General features: G+C 41.1%; 1 protein-coding gene across 1 annotated transcript in view; it reads left to right on the top strand.

Moving 5' to 3' along the window:
- plcg2 (phospholipase C, gamma 2) overlaps positions 1–17,495 on the top strand; it is a 203,346-nt gene that overhangs the window by 116,837 nt on the left and 69,014 nt on the right. The window contains exons 5-8 of the mRNA XM_043706657.1: positions 1,665–1,749; positions 13,019–13,102; positions 14,647–14,690; positions 16,522–16,594. Coding sequence (XP_043562592.1) covers positions 1,665–1,749; positions 13,019–13,102; positions 14,647–14,690; positions 16,522–16,594 — 286 coding nt within the window. The remainder of the gene's footprint in view (positions 1–1,664; positions 1,750–13,018; positions 13,103–14,646; positions 14,691–16,521; positions 16,595–17,495) is intronic.

Raw genomic sequence — 17,495 nt, 5'->3', positions numbered from 1 at the left:
GGCCACCCCACCCCCTCTGCCCGTCAGTCTGTCCTTACGATAGCACGTGTAGCCTTGAATATTCATTTCCCAGGCCGTGTCCACTTGAAGCCACGTCTCAGTTATCCCCACAATATCGTATCTGCCAATTTCCAAAAGAGCCTCAAGCTCATCCATCTTATTTCTAATACTTCATGCATTCATATATAGTATTTTTAATTTGTTACTGTTCTCACCCTTCCCATCAACTCCTATTTCACTCAACCTTACAGCATGATCCCTTTTTGAGTTTTCTGCTTCATTGATACCGTTGTCTTTCTTGACTTCCCTTGTTCTAACTTTCCCTTCAATTTCCTTCTTAAACATCCAGTTTGTCCCCTACCCCCCGCTATTTAGTTTAAACGCACCTGTGTTGCAGTAGCAAACCTGCCTGCCAGAATGCTGGTCCCCAACCTATTAAGGTGCAAACCGTCTCTTTTGTATAATTTATGCTTACCACAAAACATACCCCAGTGATCCAAGAATTTAAATCTTTGCTTCCTGCACCAGTTCCCCAGCCACACATTCAAGTCCATGTTTAAATTTAAGAGGTGAGAAAGTTAATTTCATCTCATTCAATTTTGTCCAAATTTGTGTTTGAATTTGTGAGAGCTGACCGTCCTATGCAAGCTGATGTTTGCAATGTAAATAAAGTGCTATGGGAGGTAACCCAAGCTGAAACAAGTCTTCACTTCATTATTTTAGTTTGAATTTGTTAAATCTTAATAAGATTGCTAGAAAAATCATCAACTGAATACTGTTCTGGAATTTATAGGCTGAATTTTCCTATTAAATGCTAATATAGACTTTCTTGAAATGAGGACTTCAGACTCAATTGGAATGAAGTACCATTTTTGCAAAGTGCAATGAAATATCAGCATTCAGCTTGGGGTGAATTTGTGGTTTGTGTATTTTCACACAATTGTAACAGTATTTTGATGGGGAGGTGCCAGTGTTGGACTGGAGTGTACAAAGTCAACAGGCTTTTGATGTGGAGGAGGAAATGGCTATCAGAATTTAGCCTGACGTTGAAAGCATTTCATGCCTGCATTAAGAAAGAAGCAGACAGAGGAATATTAAAATATAAGCTGTTCTTTGGGTTCTCTAAACGTGTCTCTTCTTTCCATACAAAATGAATGTGTGGTTATTGTTGCTGAATCCTTGAGGAGTTTCTCTGTTCACCTTTTTCTACAATATACTATCAAAGCAATATCTCATTTTTGAACAGGGTGGGACAAACTCAGGTAGGTAAAAACAATGACTGCAGATGCTGGAAACCAGACTCTGGTGCTGGAAGAGCACAGCAGTTCAGGCAGCATCCGAGGAGCTGTAAAATCGACGTTTCGGGCAAAAGCCCTTCATCAGAAACTCAGTCTGCTCACAAAATTTATGACAAAATGTTTAAGGCCAGTATGCCTTTACTCATAGTTTTAGTTTTGTACTTTATGGAATAAGTTCCCTGCTTCTCTGCTCTCAGTGAGGATTCAGTAAAATAGAGCATGGAATTCAAAGCAAACATCTGACTATCTGTTCCATATTCTCTTTGAGCACTCTGCCAGCTTGGAGCACAGAGTCAGGGAATTTACATTTCTGTGTGTAAATGTTCTACATTCAGTTGAATAAATTAATTGCTTACTATTTTGCAGCATCTCCCTCAAGGAGCTGAAGATCATGCTACCTCAAGTAAACTGCAGAGTGCCGAATGTGAAGTTCCTTAAGGACAAGATGGGGGTATTTATCCTTTAAGCTAATTGCCAATTAGGTTTTCATGATCAGTTATGGCCTGAAGTTAAGTGATAATATTTTCATTCAAAGAATATGCTGGGTCAGAAGGTCTGGGTTCAAATCCCACCGACTTTGTACATGTGTCATAGCACATACAAACAGGTTGATTAACAAGTAATTTCAAAATGTAATACTCTGTTTACCCCCAATTAAAGTGTAATATATTCTATCTCTCTTAAAAAATACATACCGCGAGTTTCATTTCCAAAAGCAATAAGTCCTGTACAGAAATACAAAGATGAGTAACAATTCCCCTTGTAGATAGAAGTTTGATTTCTTTTCCAGTGGCTTCAGATCAAAGATAAAATCTTTAGCAGTAAGTAAAATCTTACAAGCTTAAGAGCAATGAAGGCCCTGTTTGGTGCATTACTGATCTGACTGGTGCTGCACTCAGCTGAATTGCACATAAATAGTCCAGACATTGTTCACCTTTACTGTGAACTGAGGTAAAACACCAGGGTTACAGTTAATGCTTGTCAAGTCACACAACCGATGGTGTTTATTTGTGTTTAGTGCATTGGTTCACAGGACTCAGAACTGGAACGGGTCTCATAACTCTCATAGCCACATGGGTGTGTGGTCATGCAGCAATCTGGAAGGTACCATGCTGTGCAACAAAGATTCTCTTTAAGATATCTTAATAAGACTGCACTGCTCAACAAACAGGCCATGCCCAACTAAGAACAATGAGAGGGAATATTACCTCACAGCTTTTAACATCTCAATCCTACAAAATGTAAATACTACCTCAAGCAGTTATAGGCAGTTCTGGGGTGCTGTGCGTTTCAGCAGCGCAATTTGGCTATAACTTCACTGAAGAATTAGGGAGGAGGATCCAAGATGGTGGCGATCTGAGAGGTCTGCTTTGCTGAGCTCACTATCTCAGTTCAGGCAAAGTAGCACTTTCACCTCCTCACTTAAGTTATTTCTCTGAAAATTCGACATTTAAAGAGCTCTAGAACTTAATACAAATTGCTCATAAAGTTTGTTTTACTAAAGAAACACGACAAAATGTAAATGTTCCAGCAAGTCCCAACACATGGGGCCCTCACCTGAGAAGTCGGACACTTCTGTGGCTGCAGCTGCAGCAACCCACTAGTCCGTTGGAGTTGCTCACTCACCAGGCACTGGTTACTGAGTTTGTGAAACTGCAAGACATGATAGAGTTGTTGATTGAGGAGAAGTTCCGCGGTAGGCTGGACCCGATCTCGGAGTACTGGAGAAGCAGGTGCTTACCTTACAGGAGCAAGTTGACGACCTCGAGAATAGAAATAGATGGAAGAATATTCATGTTCTGGGGATGCCGGAGGGAGTAGAATGTGACCAGTCAACGAGCTTCTTTGAAAGCTGGCTGCTGCGATTTCTTGGTCTGGAGGCTACGTCAGACTGGGTGAAAGTTGAAAGGATCCATCGAGTTGTGCTGCAGAGGCCTAGTGCGACTCCATAACTACAGGGACAAAGCTAAAGCCTCCAGAATAAAGGGAAAGAATCCACAGGCCTTAACTTATGAAGGTTCCAAGATAATGTTCTTTTAGGAGTTTTCTGCAGCTGTACTTTGTAAAAGGAAGACCTTTGATGAAGCCAAGAGAAGACTGAGAGACCTTGGTATCCAGTGTTCCTTAAGGTATCCGGCAGTGCTATGCTTCATGTTTGATGGGTCTGTGCACTCTTTTGACTCTTCAGCCAATGTGAAAAATTTTCCAGACACTATAACATGGATCAGGTAACTTAAAGGATGTGAACAGTAGTGTTTCTTTTTCCTTTTTCTCTCTCCTTTTCTTTAAGAACATGTTGCTGAAACATTTCTGATATTAATGGGTGTTAATGTATATTTGAGAATGGTAGAGTGTCAACTTTTAATTTCCTTGTTAGTTTTTTTTACTCTTTTCCTTTTTTGGGCCTGAGTCTGGGATGCGGCTCAAGATGGAGGGAGGTATGAAGGTATTTTTGGGATATGTAAGTGAGCTCCGTGTTCAGGGTAGAGTCCCTCATTAAGTGTTTTGTATTTGGTTTACTTTGTTGGTTTTTTGTTTATGTAGTTACTAGTATGTTAGATGTAGTAGTTTTAGCTTATGTATTTTTTAGGTTTCATGAGTTGTTTTTGTTTGCGCTCAGCAGTTGATAAATCGAGTTGTTCCTTTTTGGAGTTTAAATGGTGTTCGACAGATGCATGGCTAATTGTATCCTCAAATGGAATATTAGAAGGAGCAATTCTCCAGTTAAGAGGAAAAAGGTGCTTTCTAGTCTAGAAAGGAGAGAGTGGACATTACCCTTTTGCAGGAGACTCATCTCAATTATAAAGGATACTTGAATTTGTAGCAGGGTGGGTTTGACGGGGTGTATTTCTTCTCCTTTAATATGAGCAGTAAGGAATAGGCCATACTCATTGGGAAGAATCTTTCATTTAAGTTGTTAGATTAAAGATGAGTATGGGTGGTTTATCATTCTTAAGGCCTCAAGACATGGCGCAGTGTTTTGAATGTTTATTGTCCCCCAGCACATTTTTGATAGATGCATTCTCTAAACTGATGGCTCTTGCACCACGGCAGATTATTATAGGGGGAGACTTTAATTGCCTCATGGATCCCATGGTGAATAGAATGCTTCAAAGCCCCTCAACACATTCTTTACAATCCAATCAACTAGTGGACTTATGTGCGGAATTGGGATTGGTTGGTGGATGTCTGGAGACGTCTCCACCTCACAATTTCTAATCTTTTCTAATCTGCACAAGTGTCATACTCGAATTGACCTTTCTCTGACCCCTGCATTATCCTTGGATTTGGTAACATCCTGTATAATTGGAAATGTCACTATTTCGGATCACGCTGCAGTACATCTAGAGAGTGAGGTTAAGGTGTGTGGTACGGGCTCTCGGCACTGCGAATGGATCCCTTTACTGTTAAGGACAGTAAGTTTGTTGAATGTTTCCTCAATGAGTTTCAGGTATTTTGAGCTACCAATTCAGATACAGCCAGTAACCTGTCTGTCCTTTGGGAGACTGCTAAGGCTTATATCTGGGGGACAATTATTTCTTACTCTGCCAGTCAGAAGTGACAGAAGGGGGAGCAACAATGCCTGCTCGAGGCGCTGAAAAGGCATATTTTAATAAGCCATCATGGTTAAGCTGCAGCAGGTTACAGCTCTTCAGTCCACCTTGAATTCTGTGCTTATGCAAACAGCAAGGAAGGAACTTTCCTTTGCGAAACAAAGACTTTGAGCATGGCGACAAGTCGGGCAGGCATCTGGTATATCTTGCCAGGAGAAAGAATGCCCCACCCCCCAATCCATTACCTAAATTAGGGACTGGGATGGTCACTTGTGACTCTAAAAAGATCAGTGCTGCATTTCAGAAATTTTATTTTGAACTATACCAGTCTGAACGTTGTGAGGATGAATGGGCCAAGATGGAGTCTTTCTTTAAAAAACCTGGATCTTCCAGGTGTTACCTCTGAACAGGCGTCTTTCCTTGATGCCTCTTTAACAGTACAAGAGGTACACGAAGCTGTGAAATAGATGCTGAGTGTGAAAGCACCTGGCCCCAATGGTCTCCCTAGCTAGTTTTACAAAGAATTTGTAAGTATACTGTCGGTACCAATGTTAAACTCGTATATTTACTCATCTAGCCACGATTGGCTTCCACCATCCCTGAGAGAGGCTAATATCTCCCTCATTCTTAAAAAAGGGAAAACTCTAAAAGAATGTACCTCCTATAGACCCATTTCACTTTTAAATGCTGATTTTAAAATTTTGTTTAAGGTTCTTGCATTAAGATTGGAAACTGTGCTGCCTTCCACTGTCAAGGACGACCAGACTGGTTTAATAAAAGGCTGTAGATCCTCCAATAATGTCAGGAGGTTACTGAATATGATTCAAGTGTGTCGGCAGCAGTCAGTTCAGGGATTAGTGATTCCCTCGGATGCAGAAAAGGCATTTGATCGGGTCGAGTGGCCATATCCTTTCTATACACTTGAACGATTTGGATTGGAGGACGTTTTTCTTAGAAGGGTGAGGGTCCTTTATACTGATCCTCTGGCAGCGGTTCTCACCAATGGTGTGAGATCTAGTAATTTTAATATTGATAGGCGTTGTCCCCTCTCACCATTACTTTTTACATTGGTGATTGAGCCACTTGCAGAGTGATCCACAGGGATCCTAATGTAGCCGCCCGAGAAGTAGGATCTAAATCGCCTAAGATCACATTATACGCGGATGATGTTCTTGTTTTTTTTTTTGTCGAATCCAGTGGTGTTGGTACCCCATTTGATACAATGTATCAATTCATTTGGCTCCTTCTCAGGTTATAAGATTAATTTCTCAAAATCGGAGGCTATGCCTATGGGGAGTCTTATGAGAATATCTGATGTGGAGGGTGAATCATCATTCTCCTTCAAATGGTCACAGGTGGGTTTTCTTTGTTTAGGCATCTTTGTTGCTCCTGTCTCTGATCAGCTGTTTAAGGTCAATTTTGCGCATCTGCTCGACAGGATTAAGCAAGATCTTCAGCGATGGGAGGCCTTTCCAATATCCTGGCTAGGCCGGGTAGCTCTTATCAAAATGAGTGTCCTCCCCCGTTTGCTCTACGTATATCAATGCTCCACTTAATTTTTCCTCAGCAAACATTCCAGAGACTTAATGGATGGTTTAACTCCTTTGTTTGGTGCCACAGACAACATCTTATCAAACTGGCTAAATTGCAGTTACCTCATGGGTTGGAGAGTGTGGACCTTCTGGATATTAGAAGATACCAATTAAGTTCCTTTTTATCTTTTGTTAATGACTGGGTTTGCAAGGATCCGGCGTCAATATGGCTAGTGTCCCCTCATTAGCCTGTTATTCTTAGATAAAATTAAGGTGGTTATGGAATATTGCTGTAATCTGATCATTATTAATACTGTTAAGGCATGGAGGGCAATGCAGCAGAGTGAGGGTAATATATCCAAAACATCCTTTCTTACCCCTATAGCTGGTATGCTGGGTTTTCAACCGGGGATAATGGACTTAAGCTGTGGGATTTAAGCTCTGGACAACTAGGGGAGTCTCCTGTTTGGGTGACTTATTTGAAGGTGAAATAATGATGACCTTTGACCAAATAACCCATAAGTATGGTTTAGCTAGCAGACTCCTTTTTCACTTTTTTTATTTCAGGGATTTTATTCAAAAAGGGACCATGCTATTGACTGACCCCTACAGATCTATTATGGAGAAGAGGGTGCTTCATGCTAAAAGTACTTTCTCTATTAGTGTGCTTTACCATATGTTAGGGTTTGAGATCTCTATGGAGGCATGGGAGGACATTTGCGAGAATGCAAGGAAGATTTCGATCTGTAATAGGACCCATGCCATGCAGTTAAAGATTCTGCACAGGATGCATTTGGCCTCAGACTGTCTCTCAAAAGATTTTTTTAAAGTATATTTTTATTGAGGAAAAAGGGAAAACAAAATTTTTTTTGAATATTATGACAGACACAAAGTCAAACAATTCAAACCAATGTTAAAAAAACAAACCCAGCAATTACATTGGTAAATAAATAGTAACTAACAACTGAGCTAAAAAAGCAAAATTTTAACAGTAATAATAATAATAACAATAATACAGCTCAACAAAACAAAGCAATAGGTCATTGAGCGCATAAGTTTATACATATTCATACGTTTGTAGTTCCTCCTCTCTGGATACCAGATTCATTACAGAGAATTGCCAAGGCTATATAAAGGCTCTTATTAATATGGTGGACAAATCTGGACTCAGCTAGCCCAAAAAAGGCTGCCATGTCTTATAAAAATTCTCAGTTTTATGGTGCACCATACTCTTTAAGAAAGTCCATGGAGGTGTGCTCCATGACTAGCTTACACCAGCCCGCCAGCCCCGGGGGATTGTCCGACCACCACCCTCATAGAATGTTCTTTCTGGCACGAAAAGTGAGGATACTGAAAACCCTTTTTTTCTGGGCATCTAATGAAAGTGAATTAATAAGGCCAAGAAGAAGAGATACCAGGTCCATCTCCACCTCTGTCCCCAAGGCCTTCTCTATTACACCTACCACAGTGCTCCAGTCTGCCCACAGTCTGTTGCAGGACCAAAGACAATGAGTCAGCCTGCCCATGCTCACTTTACATCCAGGACACATTGAAGATGCTCCCGCTTGAAATTTAGCGAGGTGGTCTGGGGCCAGATGGACCCTATGGAGAATTTTCATTTGGCGTGGATCCTGTTGCAAATCGAGATCCTTCTTGCATTTTTGCAGATATCCTCCCATATTTCAGAAGAAATTTCAACATCCAGCCCCTCTCCCATACCTTACAGAGCCGTTCAGTCTCATCCGAGGGACCCTCTCCCAGTAGACAATACAACCATCCCAACCGCCCTCTCAACTCCTATAAGCTAGGGTCACACCACATACACCGAACACCCAGTAGAGAAAAACTAGCACCAAGAGCAAAGTGTGTACTATAAACAAGTAAACCAAAAATAAATATGTCACCCATCCCTTAACATAACTTAGAGATTAAAGATAAATACTCTATCCATCTTGGACATCATTTAATGCAACTTACTACCAGTAAGGAGACTCCACAAAGTCCTTTTTAAAGAAGAACAAACGCGAACAGCTCTTTGCTCTATGCCTATTCAGCCGTTCGATTTAAGTCAATGTGTCCACAATATTCTTTGCTTTCTCTGGTGAGTCAAACAAATGTATAGATCCATTATGATTGATTCGAAGCACTGCTCGATATCTTGAAGAATACTGGATCCCAAGCTCTCTCAGTCTCCTCTCGACATCATCGTAGGACTTCCTTTTCCGGACCACAGCCGCCGCGAAATCTTGAAAGAACATGACCCTGGAGCCGCCATATACCAACGCCCTCAGATCCCTCCCTCGGGCTCTAGAGGCTTCCATGACCCTCTGCTTGTCTTTATAATGATGGAACCTTACCAGGACAAGACGTGGGCGCAGATCCGCACCTGGCTTTTGTGCCGCGATCTGGTGGGCTCTTCCAGTTGTTATTCTTCTTTTCTCAACCTCCAAACCAAGGAATTCTGAGAACCACTTCTCGAAGAATTCCACTGGTCACTCACCTTCTGTCCTCTCTGGTATGCCAACAATGTGCAGGTTCTTTCTTCTGCCCCTGTTTTTGAGATCCAGATCCAACAGACCCCGGACCTGTGTTTCCAGGGCTTCAATCCAGCTCTTGAAGGAGTCAGTCTCTGCCTGTACCCCTGCAGCCCGGTGCTCAAGCTCATCGGTCCTTTTTCCCATGTCTTGTAGAATAGAGGATACAGGAGCCAGTTTCTCTGAGCCAGATTCTTTTCTTCGAACTGCTTCCCCAGGATCTCGCGAGATTTGGTCAGCTCCTTAACCAGGGTCTGGTGAGTGAGCAAGCCCACTGAGCACCAGGTGAGCTTCCTCCTTTTTTTGGCATTCTTCAGCTGCAAGAACAACGGTTAGTCATTACGTTTGTTTTGAGATTCTAGCTCCTTTACTATGTTTTTAGTAAAGTGAATGGGATGGGTTCAGGCTCTGTTGTGATATGGTCAGTGTTGTGATATGGAGCCCACAAACGCAATCCTAACAGAACTCCGCCATCTTGGATTTCTTCATCTCTCAAAATTTAAGTTGGGAGTATCTTTTAAAGTAAGTATCCGCACTCTCACTCTTGCCACAGGCTCCGTACATACTGGAATGCTGTGGTAGGGGTTTTAGAATGGGTCTTGGGGACCGAATTTAAGGTGGATGCTATCTCTCTTCTCCTGGGCCTACCCAATATACCTTCTCTGGATGCTCATGGGCAAAATCTTTCAATATTCTCACTTTTTGTGCAAGGAAAAGTATTTTAATGTGTTGGATTTCTGAAAACTCGCCAGGTCTATCAGGTTGGCATAGACTTATCATGGAACATATTCCTCTGGACTTTTTATGAATATGGGACATCAGAAAACTGAAACTTTTTGTCAGATATGGCAGCCCTCTTTGGACTATCTGGATGTAGATTTATCTGCAATCTTAAATAGGACTTTTGTGTAGCCATGATGGTTTGATCTAGTGTACTTGATGTCCTTGGAAGAAGAATTTCAAATAAATTTGTGTATATCACTCAATGCTTTCAGAGGTCGGGAGCTAATGTTGTGTTGTGTTGAGCTGTTCTATTTATTTATTTATTTATTTATTATTACTGATTTTCTTATTTTGCACATGCATATAGCTGTTTTTTTTGTGTTGTTTTTTTCATTATCATATACACATAGAGTAATTTGTTTTGGTTGGCTTGTTGGTGTTGTAATTTCTTGTAATTTTATTTAAAAAAACTTCCTTTAAATAAAAATATCTCTTAAAAAAAAAGTATTAGGGAATGGTATTTTCGAGAATGTTTACCTCTGTCAGCGATGGCGTGATTCCAGCAGGGATCGGTTTGTGCACCTCATTCTGTAAGTGCGCCGATGTTGGTGCCATTCTGCACATACGCAATGTCAGCACCACTTTTCGTGCTGCACTGCACATGTGCGATGTCAGCTGCTGACAGCAGCTTTCTGGGAGAGGTACTGTACAGAGAGCAGCTTTCTGACATTTTTTAAGTGTACTACGTTAAATTTACTTTTATTACATAAATAAATACGGTTTCAATCTTCGTTCAGGTTGAGCTATACTCTGCATTAGTCATTTGGGTGATTTTAGAGTGACTGTGAGTGATATTTTCTGCTGTGCTGCTCCTAACCCCACTTTTCCCATAGGCCCCATTATTTCTATTAAGTGATTTTTTATTAAGCGAGGTTTCGCTGGAATGTGACTATGACGTTATAGGAGAACGACCTGTCCCGAAATATAACTGCAGATCAGTGCATTCAAAAATGAAATTGCTCCATTGTTAAAAAAAATGTCAATGGAATATTATCTTGGAATTAGAATTTTGTACATTTAATTTTCCTCTTACCTATCAGCAGGATTTGGAGCTGTTCAAATCAGTTACACAGTAGACCTGAACATAAGATATGCCAGCATCAGGAGCGATAGCAAGATTACAGGCATTCCCCTGAAAGTGAAGGACAGTGATTCAATCAGTGCTTTGGTCTGAGACATTGACATTATCTTATTCAGGAAGGGATCCCCATGCCTTACTTCAAAGAACAAAAAAACAACCATAACATCTTTCTGCACTGTGACACCCAACACATCTGAAGCAACCGTCTACCAAGATCATATTGTAAATGTACCCTTCGAGTTTCAGAATAACCTTTGCATGATGTGAGCATGTACCTCCATACCTCCCGCTCCATGGTTCTTGCCAGCTTGCCTACAATGGGGAGCAGTCTCCCACTAGGGTTAAATCAAAACTGACACTCTTTCAGTGCTCTGAACAGCCTATTTATTGATCTTGTTCTGTCTATAGCAGGTTCCAACAGAGTCTGTTTGTTCAGATCTTTACAGATCTCCAAGTAGTATAGTAGTTGCAGCAAGTGTCGCAAACACTTGCAAAGTGCTTTCTAGCCTCTTTGCAGACTGCTCTGTGTCCATGTGCTTCATCACGGGAAGCAAATACTGAGAAGTTGTTGAAGTGGTGTATCTAGAAACATAAAATGTCCCCTTAGGAAGTGAGCAAAGTATATTTCTTCATATGTGTAGCAGGCAGAATTGGTCCTCCCTTATTCACTCTCTACAGCTGTTTCAATGCCTTCAACTGCTTTTCACATAAATCAAAGTACCACCATGGCATATCAATGATGTATTAACGCCATTACTGTTAACAACGTAAGAAGCATTAAGCCCAGGCAATCTTTTTCATGCTGTTGAGAGAGTAACAGATAACTCCAACGTTAAACTGTCCATTAGTACACAAATCACACCATTAAGAATACATTTAAAGTATAGGCCCTGAAATTACACTCAGAATTGTCATTCAAAAGCACAGTACATTTATTTCAGTCCGATGCCTGCAATTTTAATGGTTAAAGTAACTCATTTATTTTAATACATGGGAGCTGGGGTCAGTGTAAGTCCTTAGATTATCTTTTTCCTTATTTTTAATTCATTTGTGGGATGTGGGTGTTTCTGACAGCTTTTATCACCCATCCTAATTGCCCAGAGGATAGCTAAGAGTCAACCACATTGCTGTGGATCTGAAGACAGATGTAGGCCAGACAAGGTATGGATGACAGTTTTCCTTCCCTAAAATGCATCAGTATAACCAGGTCGGGTTTCATAGCAATCGCCATTTAGATCAACTTTCTATTCCAGATTTTCACTGACTTCAAATTTGACCATCTGCCATAATGGAATCCCCAGAATTAATTAGGTTGATTACTAGTCGACTGAAGATTAGAGTGGTGCTGGAAAAGCACAGCAGGTCAGGCAGCATCCGAGGAGCAGGAAAATCGACGTTTCAGGCAGAAGCCCTGCATCAGGATTCCTAGTTGGAGTTTGCACGTTCTCCCTGTGTCTGTGTTAGTTTCCTCCCACAGTCCAAAAATATGCAGGTTAGGTGGATTGGCCAGGGGAAACATAGGGTCCCAGGGATTGGGTGGGATGCTGTTTGGAGGGTCAGTGTGGACTCAGTGGCCCAAATAGCCTGTGTGATTCTATGATTGTGGCTATGCTGCCACTTCCATAGCTGGTCATGTTAAATTTAACCAAGAGAATCATTTAGATCTTGTTGACTTTCACTATTACAGGAAGCATATTTTTAAGAAAGAAACTCCTGATGATCTTTTGTTTCTTTATATTTTCCAAACGCTCATTACAACTTTAATTGACATTGTTGATAAGATGTTGCCAGCTTTGTTTGTTGTAAGGAGAGAAAGGCCTGGAAAAAGTATATTCACTTAAAAAGTAGTACTTTCCAGCTGCTAAAAAGTTTAAAAAGACACAAAAGCAGGGAATTACAAATACTGGAAATCCGAAGTTAAAATGGGAAATACTGAAAAGTACTCAACAGGGCAAGCTGCATCCAAAGATAGAGAGAAACACAATGTTAACATTTCAGGTCATTGACCTTTCATCTGATAGACAGTCCCTCCTGAACAGTGGCATGTTTTCTGCATCCAGGGGTGCTGCAATGATTCAGGTTAATGGGATAGGCCGTGTGCATCCTCGAGCAGCCCAATGTTTTTGATTGAAGTCAGCAATTTGCACCCACTGGGGATATTGTTTGGAAGACATTTCAGTCAGGAATTTTTTCCAGGTATCCCTAGGTAAACTAACTAATGTCAATCCTTACACAGGACATGGGAAACTCCAAGGATGACTTGAGCTTTGAGCAGTTTCACCAATTCTACAAGAACCTAATGTTTGAAAGCCAGAAAGTAGTAAGTCTATTTTGTCTTGGAAGGTTCAAGCTTATCAATGTTTCAGTAGCAGAATGTGTATATGTTACCAGACCTTTCTTATGCTTTTGCTTAGAAACTCCTTTTCATGGAGTGTGGACACAATAATCAATGAGAAGATTTCAAGAATTAATGTTCTCAACTCAGTTCAATGAATTCCAGATATGTTGCAGATTTAGCACAGCTGATTATCACAACATTTGACTAAAGATCAATGGAAGCTCTAAAGTCTGATTCCTACACAAAACTAATTATCTTCTCTGTTCATTTGGTACTACCTAAACCTAAGTTGTTCAAATATTTATAAAAAGTTGAGTTACAGTAGCCACATTACCATTTTTAAAATCTTTTTGGTCATTAAAATCTAAAATGATGAAGAAATGTGCTTGCCAAATCCCTCTCCCTCTAATCTGTGTCGCCTTCTTCAGTCAAGACCTTGTCATCATCTACATAGATGTCATGGGTACCGCTTTCCAGGTGACAAAGATAGAAATAAGACCACTCAGTCAAAACTAACTCAAGATGCTCTGAAGTGGAACTGATAGACAAAGTCAAGAGTATGTGGGAATCAGTTTAAAATTGACCAGATTTTGACCGTCTGTGTTTCCTAGCATTGAGTTGAACAGTAGGGAAAATATTTGGTCAAAGTTGCTGGGGTCTTTTTTAACACTGAGACCTTACTTCGACTTCTTCGAGGTGTGCTGCCTGAGCAGTGAGGAAGTAACAATTAGTTTGTCACCAGGCTGTCTTATTGAGGAAGCAGGATAGAGCTAAATGAAGCTTGAAAAGTAAGTTTGAAAGTTTTTCATTGCTTTCCTTGTGGGACCAGCAGAAACAGCAGTGCTGCTTTGGACCCAACAAGGAATGCTGAGACCTCCTTGCCTTGAATGTTCTCCAGCCACTCCATGGATTGTCAGGTCCATGCACAGAATGGTACAGTGGCCGCTTTGCTACTGCTGACGTTCAGGTTGCAGGATTTTGAGCTGTTACCTGCATCATATGATTAGGAAGCCAGAATCACAATCCACCATGCCTATTTTATCCTCTAAAAGGACCTGATGTATTGGAACACCTCCACCTGCAAGTTCCTGTCCAAGCCATACATCGTCCTCACTCGGGACTATGTAACTGTCCCTTCATTGTCACTTATTCAAAATCGTGGAGCTTCCTCCCGACACCCACAAACTGCATAGGTTCAAGAAGGCAACCCACCAATACCTTCCTAAGGCCAAATGGGGATGGCAACCTGTGGATTTCTAACCGACACTGCTGTTCCCTCACCTAAAAGTGACCCACAGTTAAAATTAGGGCCTCTTCTGTCATATTATAATTACGGTCCAAGATGACTCCACATGTTGCAGGATTACGTAAATTATTTGAAAGTTCACTCCCATAAGGTTCTGTAATGTGATCCCCCTCTGCAACCCTGTTATTACTGTTGGGTGCTTTGACTTTACCTTCCTTGCTTTTAAAATAATGTGATGGCTAAAATGAAAACTCATCAGTCAAATGCAATTCTTTTCCAGATTCTCGAAAGCCTTAAAATCGAAGGATCTGTATGCATCCTTGGGTAAGGATATTTTGTGTTTGATTTTAATCTTGGGAAAGTGGAGTTTTGCTTTGTTCATCCAAGGTATCAAGGGATCACAAGGTTAACACGGATAATGGAGACAGTTAGTCCATCTGTAATAATCATTGCTGATTTGAAAAATAAAAATACAGACTCTCAACCATGTCAACTAACTGTACATTGGATCATTTTACTACGTGAACGAAACGTCGCTTTTCCTGCTCCTCGGATGCTGCCTGACCTGCTGTGCTTTTCCAGCACCACACTCTTGACTATAATCTCCAGCATCTGCAGTCCTCACTTTCGCCCACTACTATGTGACCTGGATCCCTATCAATTTTTGATCAATCTTCGGCAAGATTACCTGTCTCACCTATCTTAAATTCCCCTTTCCCTGGGCCCTTGTTCTGGTGTCTTGGCACATTTTACTATAACATTGCAGAGTTTCTGAATCTGTACCTTTTAGTATCTTGCATTTTTTACAGAGACCCCACTCAGTTGTCCCCTCTCGTGGAGTCCAGTTTCAGGCCCTGAAATTCTGTATTGATTCTCTCAGACTGCTGACATAGCTTGGCAAGAGACTACTGCATCCTCCAGAGTAATGATGTAAATATTGGAAGTCATTGCACCTCCTTTTGCTGGGGGTCAACCCATCCACTGTCATTTCACCAGACATTGATTTGCTCATTTACACATTTAGTCTAACTGCATTTTGTTTTCTTTTACGGGACGTAAAAGACAAGACAAGAATTTGTTGCAAAAACAGGAATTGCTGGAAAAGCTCAGCAGGTCTGGCAGCATTTGTGGAGAGAAATCAGACTTAATGTTCACGGTCGAGTGATCATTCTTCAGAATTTGTTACCCATCTCTAATTGCCCTTCAACTGGAGCACTTGCTAGGGTCATTTCAGAAGCCAGTTAAGAGTGACGTTGCTTTGGCTCTAGAGTCACATCTAGGCCAGATTGAGTAAGGATGGCAGATTTCCTTTTCTAAAAGACATTAGTGAACAAATGGTTTTTAATGACAATCAGTGATAGCTCCCATGGTCTCCATTACTGTTCTCTGTACTGAACTGCCCCTACCTAGCTCAGGTTCCTCAATGAATCTGAGCTGTTTGCATTCTAAATCAATCTTGCTAATTTACGATTGGGAGAATAGAGGGCTCAAGACCAGTCCCTGTACACTCCACATAATATTTTAATCCACAGCGTTTCGCCCTGACATCAGTCCCCGACAAGTCCTCAATGATTTGTTTCCTTCAACCAATCTTCATTCTTACCAATTTTTCACTTGAAATGCCAATACAGAAAGGAAAACCTTACAATTTTTATTGTCCCTTTCACAATCTCAGGACATTAGTTCTTTGCAGCCAATGAGGTATGCTTGAAATGTAGTCATTGCTATAAGGTAGGAAACAGTTTGGCCAATTTGTGCCCCCTCAGGTTCTACAAACAGCAATGTGGTGGTGACAAAGTACCCTGAGTGAGATGTTGATTCAAGACAAAATGCTAATTAGGGTAGTAGGGAACAGTTCCTCGCTATCAAGGTCAATTGAGGTTTAGCATATCATCCAATAGGTAGAACCTCTGACAATGGAGCGTACCCTCCTACTGTACAAGGTCATAAGCCTAGACTCGTTTTCAAGTCTCTTTCTGCTCAAAGATATGCTCCCAATTAACACAGAAGGAAAACACAGCATTCCTTAGAATACAAAATTCTTAGAACAAAGAAGTATTGGCTTCCATTGATGAGGTAGTGTAGTACCCAGCTCTGTTAATCAGATCACAGATCCTCCTCATTCTCTAACATTTAGTTTGCTTTCTCCTTGCAGAAAAACAGATCGGGCCACTGCCTCAGTTTTGTACCTGCATGATTTCCAACGGTTTCTACTCCATGAACAGAAGGTAAAATGATAAATGTCGAGATTGGTATACAAGATACGACAAACTTGTGCTTGAAACATAATTTGCATTTAGGGTGAGAAAGAATTTCAAAATTAGATGAACATTTTAATCAAAAATGATTGATGCCATTGAAGAGAGGTAGTGTAAGGAATTTTGTCCATGTCTTGAAATAGAGTCATAGAGTCATACAGCATGGAAACAGACCCTTCGGTCCAACCTGTCCATGCCGACCCAATCTTGTCCCACCTGCGAGCACCTGACCCATATTCCTCCAAACCCTTCCTTTCATATACCAATTCAAATGCGTCTTAAATGTTGCAATTGTACCAGCCTCCACCACATCCTCTGGCAGCTCATTCCATACACTTACCGCCCTCAGCATGAAAACATTGCCCCGTGGGTCGCTTTCATATGTTTCCCTTCTCACCCTAAACCTATGCCCTCTAGTTCTGGACTCCCCGACCCCAGGGAAAAGACTTTGCCTATTTATCCTATCCATGCCCCTCATAAACCTCTATAAGGTCACTCCTCAGCCTCCGATACTCCAGGAAAAACAGCCTCAGCCTATTCAGCAACTCCCTATAGCTCAAATCCTCCAACCCTGGCAACATCCTTGTAAATCTTTTCTTTTCAAGTTTCACAACATCTTTCTGATAGGAAGGAGACCAGAAGTGCATGCAATATTCCAACATTGCCTAACCAATGTCCTGTACAGCCGCAACATGACCTCCCAACTCAATACTCTGACCAATAAAGGAAAGCATACCAAACGCCGCCTTCACTATCCTATCTACCTGCGACTCCACTTTCAAGGAGCTATGAACCTGCACTCCAAGGTCTCTTTGTTCAGCAACACTCTCTAGGACTTTGCCATTAAGTATATAAGTCCTGCTAAGATTAG

The sequence above is a fragment of the Chiloscyllium plagiosum genome, chromosome 17 (genome assembly GCF_004010195.1).
Source record: "Chiloscyllium plagiosum isolate BGI_BamShark_2017 chromosome 17, ASM401019v2, whole genome shotgun sequence".
Taxonomy (NCBI): domain Eukaryota; kingdom Metazoa; phylum Chordata; class Chondrichthyes; order Orectolobiformes; family Hemiscylliidae; genus Chiloscyllium; species Chiloscyllium plagiosum.
Note: the sequence above shows the minus strand (reverse complement) of the source record. Positions and strands in the feature narration are given on the sequence as shown.